Below are 9630 nucleotides of genomic sequence, written 5' to 3' on the forward strand. Positions count from 1 at the left end.
TATTCTTTTATTGCACCAAACAGGATATGTGAAAGCTTCCCCTGCCTTAAGCCCACCTCCTTGTTTGTTCTTCAAAAAAAAAACAACAACAACAAAAGGAATTTGCCTTGGGCCTGACATTTTTTTTAAATTTTTTAAGAAATAATGTAGTACTTGGGTGGGATGGTGTTTTAGGTTCAAAGGCATGAGAAAAAGTTTACCCTCAGTGATACCGACTTTTCTACTGAGCTGAGTAAAGCCCTTTGTTCCTCCAGTGATGACATTGTAAGTTATGAAAACAATCAAACTTGTTCTGTTTTACCAGTTCTGTTTTAAAATATGGACCGAGAGAGTTTGTGATAGATTTTGATAGTTGTAGCACCTGAAAAGTATTTAGTTGTATCCTTAAAGCACTGTGTGGAATCAAGCAAAGTCATTCAGCTGTGCAAACAAACTGAGAAATGAGGTTTAACGACTTTAAGCACTGCAGATTGTTTAGCTAATACTGCACTGATTATTTGTAGTCTAATATGGAGGATGGCATTTTATTTTTCAACTCCTTGTATTTCCTTATTTTGGGAAGTACTAGGAGGAGAAACATAATGATTTAATTTGATGCATAAATCCTAAATTTATGCTCATTTCAGAGATTAGATTTCCTTTAAGACTGACTGGCTTTGTACTTGGGGGACTGTGTCTTTTTACTCTTAAAGGCAGCAGGGATGATGCTCACTTTAGGATAGAAATATGACCTTCTCTGGTAGCCATATCCAAGGAATATTTTCCCATATTCCTCCCTATGGAATTAGAAAGTTCAGAACAGAGAATAAAGATTTGGCTTTAATTTGTCTATCAAGTAAATACAGTTTAAATGAGATTCATATTTAAACCTAATTCCAAGTGAACATTGCCATGCACAAATGACACAGAGCCACAGTCTGGAACCACAGCAAGTGTGTGTCTCTAAATTATTGTAATGACTTGGTTTTTCAGGAAATAAAATTTAAAAGAAGTGTAGTTCATTGTTAAGACCAATGTGTTCAGCTTGCAAATAAAGTTGAGGTAGCCTTATGTAAAGAAACAACACCAGAGGCAAACAGAACACTGAAAATAACAACACTGAGCTGACTTCGGAAGTTCTGCATCCCAGGACATGGGAACAAAGTAGGATTTCAGTGTATTGTTCCCTCCTTAGAGCCCAGGATTAAAGAGGTGTTATTATTGCTAAGATGGAGGTGATTTTTGGTTGGCCAGGAGAGTTTTCAGCTAAGCCTTGTTTCAAAACAGACAATAGGCTGAAATTATAAAATAGATTCAAACTGTTTGATTCCCTCTAATATTTTTTAGTCTCTGTTGAAAAAAAAAGAAGTTCCACCGGAGAGCATTCTGAATTGTAGCATTTCTTATTTATGCAGTAAATTTAGGATATTCTAATGTGCTCCACGCAGAGATATTCTTCTCGTGGTTTAAGGAGAATAGAGTTTTTATCCTGTGTTGTTTATGAATGCCATACTAAAAACTGTAAAAATATCCACTCACTGTGTGCAAGACACAGAGAGCACATCTCTGCAACATGATCCATTTACTTTTCCTAGTAAGAAGACAGATTTACAAAATCTCTTCGAATTGCTGGTAAAAATACTTGTTTATCTGTGCCAATTAGTTCCATGTGAACTCCCACATTCCTGTGGTCCAGACTAGGCCAGGTACAAGGGACAAGGTCCTTGCCAAGCTGCCAGTACAAACATCTTTTTGTAAGCTTACTCTTTTCCAGACAAGCCATGTAAAACAGACTATGGTATTGACTGGAGATTAGAGGCAGAGTGTTTGGCAGATCCCTGAATTTTAAAATGGAGGGAGGGAAAACACGCAAAGGAAATATGGAAATGGTATCTGAGAAATTCAGTGTCAGCAGCTCAGTAGTAAAATTGTATGGATAATACCTTATTGTCTGGGCTGTAACCTTTTACATACTTTGCAGAGTAGCACTAAGAGAAATAACAAGCCCTAAAAACAACAGATACTTGCCAAGAAAGACAGAACTACACGTCTTCAGTCAGGATAAAATCTCTCTGAATTGATCCTTTACTGGCCTGGACGGACGTTTTTAGTGCAATCACCGTAATAATCGCAGTAAATTGAAAGTGTTCAGATACAAAGCTTGCCCTCGGAGAGGAGAGGGGTATGAGCTGAGTGTGTGCAGCCAGTGTGTGTGTGTTTGCAGCCGGCAGAACCAGCTGAAGGACCAGCAGCACCAGCAGCAGCAGCAGGTGGTGTCCCTGTGCCAGCTCCCGGACGAGGCCGAGTGCCTGACGGTGCCGCGCTACAAGCGGGACCTGGTGCAGAAGCTGAAGATCCTGAGGCAGGAGCTGTCCCAGCAGCAGCCCCAGGCCGGGCACTGTCGCATCGAGGTCTCCAGGGAGGAGATTTTTGAGGTAACTGGAGGTTTTTGGCCCCTTTCTTACCGCTGAGGGAAGGGCAGGAGGGTTGTTCATAGCGTTCGCTTGAGTGGAATCTCGAAGGCTGCAGCTGAAGCTGGAATTTTATGGAAGAGGAAGCATTTCTAGGGGATGTTGGCTGTGTAATTAAAGTAAATTTAAGATTAAATAAGGAACCTGGAGAAAAATCTTGGAAATCTGGGAAATCTGTCAGCTGTCAGGTGCTGTGTGTGGTTACTGAGCCAGTAAAAAACTACTCTGATTTCAGCCTTATCTCAGCATGTTTAGAGATAACTTCCTTCACACTTGTGTTTAAGATTAAAAAAATGAGACTCCATTGCAGAGATTCTCAGTGTAGGAATGCATTGGTCTACAAAGTATGTATTTACCCTATGGAGAAGAATAAAATCAAGGAGTGCTTTCTCTGTGGCTGGAGATGTAGGGCCTGTGGCAGGGACTGAGGAAGGAGTTCAGGCACTTCATGGATCTGAAGATCCTGCCTCACTTCTTCCTTGGATGTACGTCTGTTCCAGAGGGGATGTTACAAATTGAACACCAAACAGTTATTAGTGCTCTGTGATATATGGTAACTGAGGTAAAATTACTGTTTAATAGGATTCCTCTTCAGCCTTTGGATTACTTAGTATCAATCTCAATTCTAGTTGATTTTTTTTTTCCTTTTTGTTGTTTTCTCCAGAATCAGACTAATTATATGAACTGTATGGGCATCTGAATGGCCAGAGGTGCCCACTGTGGGATATCTGCATTCTGGGTTTGGAGCATTATTCAGCAGGATCATTCTGTTATCTTGATTAAACACAGTTATAATTCATTGGCCTTTCCTGGAGAACAGTTTGTCCTTTTGAGAACTTTCACCCATCCCACCCATCCCTGTTGCATTTTTACCCCACCCACAGACTTGATCACCCCTCTGTGTTGTCACAGTTTTTCACAGCCAAGAAGGATTTGTGTTGGTCTTCCCTTTGGAGACAGTCAGACCAGTTCATAAGCAACTGAAAAAGCAAGGGAGGGAAGGGGACAGCGCTGGGAATTTTGTGTTCTTGCTCAGTCCAGTGTGTTGGGTCCCAGCACACCCACCTGCCTCTCCTGTCCTGCAGAGCCAGAGGTTGGAGCTGATACTGGATATAAATAAGAACTCAGCTTTTTTATTGTTTAATTCCTTTTTAAAAATGAGCATTTGTTCTGCCTTTCAGCTTTGTTTCTGTGTTTTCTTGGTGAGCTCTTACTGATAGAGGAGTAATTGTGTATTTACTGGGATGGCATTGCTGTTCTTAAGGTGCTTCCTGATGGTTGGCACGTGTGTTATGCCCAGAGTAGAAGCTCCTCTGTTGCTTTTCAGACTGCAAATATTACAAGCCTTTATCCAAAACAAAAGGAGTTTACTGACACAGATTTTAATTTTTTTATAAGTTCCATGAGAATGAGAGAGGGAATGTTCTGCCCACTGTTCACCTCTGGATACTGAACAGGGGGTGGATCTTCTCATCTCTCTGTTTTATTTGAAAATTACACTGTCCAATGTTATCACATTTTTAGAAAATGAAGTAACAATCTGTGATTTGAGAAACTGGTTGGTATTTAGGAAAACAGTGTCCCCTTTAACAGTATCCCTTTCAGACTCTGATCCTGAGACTCCCTTCACTTCCAATACACAGCAGTAGCTTCCAGCCTGTAAGGAGCAGTTTAATGAAAGGAAGTGTTGTGTGTTTACAGGAGTCCTACAGGCAAGTCATGAAGATGAGGCCAAAAGACCTGTGGAAACGATTAATGATCAAATTCCGTGGGGAGGAAGGCCTTGATTATGGAGGAGTTGCCAGGTAAAGTCACTCCTCTGTCTCTTCCCTGCACCCCAACCCCGCTGCCAACCCCTGTGCTTTGAACCCTAAACCAGCCTGCTGTCAGCCCTGGTTCTTTGACATTATCCTTATTTATATTTATTTCTGCAACAGATTGTATTTCAAAGGAATATATAGCTTTAGATAGTCTTTTAAAAGAAAAACTGCATCAAAAAAGCACTGATTTATTGGAAATAAATCAAAACACAAGTTACAGATCACATCAGACATCTGTGACACAGGTTTTGGTATCTGTTGAAATGACTGTCTTTGGTTAGTAAAGTTTGGGTGCCTGAGAATTTATACCACTAAATGTTCAGGTTTGTGGAACAAATTTAACCAAAAAATACGTTTTCTTGCAAATCGTCGCTGCAGTTTGAAGCAAGATGTTAAAAACCAGCAGTTGGTGGGTGATAGTCTGTCAATGGTCTGAGGTTACTTTTCACTTAAAAAAAGTGACATTCCCAATTCTCAGACCATTATTTATTGATTTGTGATTATGTAACAAAAACTTGAACTAAATATGTTCATTACCTAAAGGTGGTTTATATTAAAAGGTTTGATTCTAAAATTCTGTGTAATATGGTCAAGTGAATATGTGATGTCTTGTCTTGGTGTGTAGTGGATGAAGGAGAATCACAGCCGGAAACTCTGGGAAATAAGTAACCTGGAGAAAAATCTTGGAAAGCTGGCAAATCCATCAGCTGTCAGGTGCTGTGTGGTTACTGAGCCAGTAAAAATAATTCTGATTTCAGCCTAATCTCAGCGTGTTCAGAGATAACTTCCTGCACATTTATGTTTAAGATGAAAAGAATCAAACTCTGTTGCAGAGATTCTCAGTGTAGGAATGCATTTGTCTACAAAGTACCAATAAATTGTTTTCTTTTCTCCAGGGAGTGGCTCTACCTGTTGTCCCATGAGATGTTGAATCCATATTATGGGCTCTTCCAGTATTCCCGAGATGATATTTATACCCTGCAAATCAACCCCGACTCCGCCGTCAACCCGGTATGGCGGTGCCTGTCCTGGGGATGAGGGCTTTGGGACTGAATTAAACACATCTGCAGAGGCTTCCAGGCTCAGGAGCCAAATTCTGACACTGGTGTTGCTGGACACTGGATTTGTACAATTACATGATAATTCAGTAGTGATCAAAGACACTTCTCAAATCTGTTCTTAATTTTCCGTAAGATGTCGATTTATGTTTCCTTTGGGAGAAATGAAGTCTGTTTTGATTCTTGCTGGTCTGACTTCTGGGCTGGGAGCAGGATGTGTGTGAAAACAAAACCAAACGCTCTGGGTTGGGTTTGGAGTTGGTTTGTTTTTTTTTTTTCTTTTCTTTGTATTGAAATTTTCTCTCCTGCTCAGCAGCCATGAGCTGGAGGTCTGACTTTGTCCCTCCTGTCCCTTCCAGGAGCACTTGTCCTATTTCCACTTCGTGGGCCGGATCATGGGCATGGCTGTGTTCCACGGGCACTACATCGACGGGGGCTTCACCTTGCCTTTCTACAAGCAGTTGCTTGGGAAGCCAATCACTTTGGATGACATGGAATTGGTTGATCCTGATCTTCACAACAGCTTAGTCTGGATACTGTATGTACTCTGTAGTGACCCTCAGGATGTTGGAATGCTTTCTCAGTTATGTGATCATGGTCTTAAATCCAGTGGAAATGAAGTGTGTTTTAATATCTTGCTCAGGCAGACTTAAGAAATATCTTTCTTGCACAATTCAGCTTCTTTAAGGCTAAAAATGATCAAGGCATTCAAATTCGGGGGACAGGAGGGGAGCTGATAAATTTTAATTTATTAATGTTACCTATTATTAATTTTGCCATTATAAAATATGTTATATTTTAATAACAGTAACATGTTATTAAAATATAACACTGAATAACATGTTATTAAAATATAACATTGAAACTCTGATAACAGTTTTAAAATACAACAGAGGAAAACTGCACGTTCCCCTTTTGCTTCCATGCAGAGCTTTGAAATGCCATTGAAAAATGAGACTGTGCTTCTGTCAGGTGGATTTGGCTGTGATATATTTGCAGAACGTGTGTTCACTCAGTGCTGTGCTCGTTCCTTCCCCCCAGTGAGAACGACATCACGGGAGTGCTGGACCACACGTTCTGTGTGGAGCACAACGCGTACGGGGAGATCATCCAGCACGAGCTCAAACCCAACGGGAAGAGCATCCCCGTGACAGAGGAGAACAAAAAGGAATATGTTAGGTACAGCAGGGGCTTTCTCCTGTTTTGTTTTTTTTTTTTTATATTTCCTGCGGTGGGGAGGAATTTTACTTGTTGCAGTAATTGTTGGTGGGGTTGGTTTTTCCTGAGGGGTTGGGCAGTGCTGGAGTGTGTGATCCTGTCAGCGAGGCCAGGTTTTTTGGGGCTGGATAAGTTGCAGGTTTATTGTATGTGAAACATCTTCCCCAAACCCAATTTGCACTTTTTCACAGACTTTATGTGAACTGGAGGTTTTTACGAGGAATTGAAGCTCAGTTCCTGGCACTCCAGAAGGGATTTAATGAAGTAATCCCACAACATCTGCTGAAGACATTTGATGAGAAGGAGTTGGAGGTCAGTGCACGATGTTGTCTCGTGTCGTCAAGTGTAACAAGTGAGAGCCTGAGGCACTTGGAGCCTGAGGAACCCAGAGCTGTGATCCCAGTGCTCCAGGTGTGCTCCCACAGGGAACAGGGGCAGTGTAAGGGTGACCAGGTCAGGCAGCCACTGAGGCTGTGTCTCCTTCCCTGAGAGCCGTGGGGTGTTCCTGAAGGTGCAGATCCCTGCAGTGACCTCGGGTTGTTTGGACTCTGCTGCTGCAGCAGAGTTCTGGTGCAGAGTTCTCACGGTGCAGTTTTGGGATATTTAATTCAGTGCTGCCAGGAAAACAGTCTGTCTCTGCCTCCCCCCTCCCAGCACTCGCTCCCAGCCCTTCCTGCACTGCCCTCACTGCTGCCAGGCACATGGGGGGTTGGCAGAGCTGAGGTTTGGCCCTGTAAATCCAGCAGAAGGAAGGTGCTGTCACAGACAAATGTGCTTCAAAACGTCAGGATTGGCATCTAAACAATGTCTTCTGAAGGCAAATCCACAGATCCCAAGCTTGCTTTAAACTGGAATCTCATTACAGTCTGCCAGCTGTGGAGCTGAGGGTTTTGCCACGTAAAGTGGCCACAGGTAAATTATTCACTTACGCTTCTGTTCCCTGGATGTCGGTGATTGCTCCTCCTTTATCCCAAATATTCTCATTCCCAGCAGTGAGCCAGCCATGCCCCTAACCCAGAATCATTTTGCAGCTGCAGAATAAGAAAGGGGAAGGGCCAATGTCCTTAGTCACAAGCAAATGTCTACAGAATTATAATCACATCCCTGCTGAGTTTAACCTGATCCACTGTGGATCTCCAGGAGCACTGAAGGCTCTGTCAGGAAAGGCTGATCCATGTCACGTGTGTGCTGTCACAGGAACAAGATTCCTTTGGGGATCCAGAGTGGCACCAGCCAAACTACACCCTGAGCTACACTCCAGAAAGAAATACTGAGTTCAAATATGAATTATTCCTGCATTTTCATTCAGGGGTAGAATCTGTGCTTCTGTTATTAAACTGACAGGCCAAGGCACTTCTGTTTAAGCTTGAAATGGCTGTTTGGGTTGTTTGGTTTTTTTTAATTTTAATTTTTTTAATTTGAAAATAGTTTATGTACAAAGGTAAAATTAAAAAAAAAAAAAAGTTTTATTTCTGCATTGCTTAAGATGAGTGAGAGGTTTGCCTTTGGTATAAAATCTGCCAGCTTTTCCCAGTCAGTTCTTCATCATTTAGCTGCCTCCCAACCCATTTTTATACTGATCAGTGATGAAATACTCTTAATAATTCCCTTTTAAAATTTACAGCTCATCATTTGCGGACTGGGAAAAATTGATGTTAATGACTGGAAGGCAAATACCAGGTTAAAACACTGTACCCCAGACAGCAACATCGTGAAATGGTTCTGGAAAGCTGTGGAGCTCTTCGACGAGGAGAGGAGGGCGAGGCTGCTCCAGTTCGTGACCGGCTCCTCCCGAGTGCCCCTGCAGGGCTTCAAGGCACTGCAAGGTAACACCGGGCACGGCTGGAAACGGGGCTGGGGGGCTGCAACGGCGCTTTTTCAGAGCGATTTTAACGGTCTGATTACAATCACAAACAGTCCTTTTTTGGGTGTCTTTCTGTTACCTTGTTATTCAGGTGTAAATGGCTCTTTTGTTTCAGTTCTGTGCTTCCTTCTCTGGCAGGAGTTCTGAGCAGCTGAGATCTTACAGGGGTTCTCCTTGGGTTTGTTCCACAAGCCTGGTTTTTAATTCCTGACTTCTACAAGCCCTCATCACCTGCACAGCTCTGGGACCAGATAACACCTCCTGCTTCTAACAGACCAGATAATACCACCAGTCTTCTTTTAGGCTGAAATGCAGTCACACAGCGCAAGCTCAGCCTCTTATTTAACAGCAGTCCCCATGAGAAACACAGACCCTGTGAATTGTATTTTTAATGTCTGTCTGCTCGGGCCAGGATTCCTGTTCTGCTCAGGTTGGGGCATTTGTAACCTCTCCTGTCCTTTGTGGCATCTCCAGTGCACACCAAGTGTGAAGGATTGCTGTGCTGCAGTCTTCTTTCTTTAGCAGAGAGATTAAAGAGATCTCTAATGGTCAGATAAATTTAACAAAATTATGAGGAATTGGTGTTGTGGCTCCTCTATGGAATTTCAGTGGAATTGGGTGATATTCAAGACCTCTTGTAAAACAGGGACAGGTAGAGCTGTGCAAGTTTTGTTGTCTACAAAGAGTGAGAGAAGTTAAATTAAAAACTTAGAATTGTGCATTGCACAGTGTGAAACATTTGATTTATTCTTCTTATCAGTGCTTTGTTCTTTATCTTTCCATGGTTTAAATAACTGCAGGGCTGTCTGTCTGGGCAGAGGGGAGAGTGTCCCACACCACTGAGGGAGTTTGTTTGGAGTTTTCCTGCCTGTTTATGGTTTCACCTTTCTTTGTGCAGAGCTTCTCTCAGTGTTCTAGTTCCTTTCTTATTGCTGCAGTGCCACAAAGACATTTCATGTTGTGCCTCCCAGTAGTGAGATCTCCTCTCCTGCATTCCAGGTGCTGCAGGCCCACGACTCTTCACAATCCACCAGATCGATGCCAGCACTAACAATTTGCCGAAAGCTCATACCTGGTAAGGCTTTGTCAGGTCTCTCTTGTGATCAGTAGATTCAGACCAATCTGCTGTCTGTTTATTTTGAGCAGTCTTAGTTCTTTTTCCCTTTGTCATCCCCTCCTTTTGTGACATAAACTGTCCCTTAGGCAGCAGAGAAAACTCG

General features: G+C 42.4%; 1 protein-coding gene across 4 annotated transcripts in view; it reads left to right on the plus strand.

Annotated features, from left to right (window-relative positions):
* The window catches only part of SMURF2 (SMAD specific E3 ubiquitin protein ligase 2), a 58222-nt gene that overhangs the window by 44632 nt on the left and 3960 nt on the right, over positions 1 to 9630 (plus strand). For all 4 annotated transcript variants that reach the window (XM_039390170.1, XM_027749706.2, XM_039390171.1 and 1 more), the window contains 8 exons: positions 2204 to 2414; positions 4152 to 4255; positions 5167 to 5281; positions 5688 to 5866; positions 6370 to 6507; positions 6738 to 6858; positions 8171 to 8372; positions 9410 to 9485. In XM_039390170.1, coding sequence (XP_039246104.1) covers positions 2204 to 2414; positions 4152 to 4255; positions 5167 to 5281; positions 5688 to 5866; positions 6370 to 6507; positions 6738 to 6858; positions 8171 to 8372; positions 9410 to 9485 — 1146 coding nt within the window. The remainder of the gene's footprint in view (positions 1 to 2203; positions 2415 to 4151; positions 4256 to 5166; positions 5282 to 5687; positions 5867 to 6369; positions 6508 to 6737; positions 6859 to 8170; positions 8373 to 9409; positions 9486 to 9630) is intronic.

This window comes from Pipra filicauda, unplaced genomic scaffold (genome assembly GCF_003945595.2).
Source record: "Pipra filicauda isolate LSUMZ 115617 unplaced genomic scaffold, ASM394559v2 scaffold80_size11013439_pilon, whole genome shotgun sequence".
NCBI classification, from domain to species: domain Eukaryota; kingdom Metazoa; phylum Chordata; class Aves; order Passeriformes; family Pipridae; genus Pipra; species Pipra filicauda.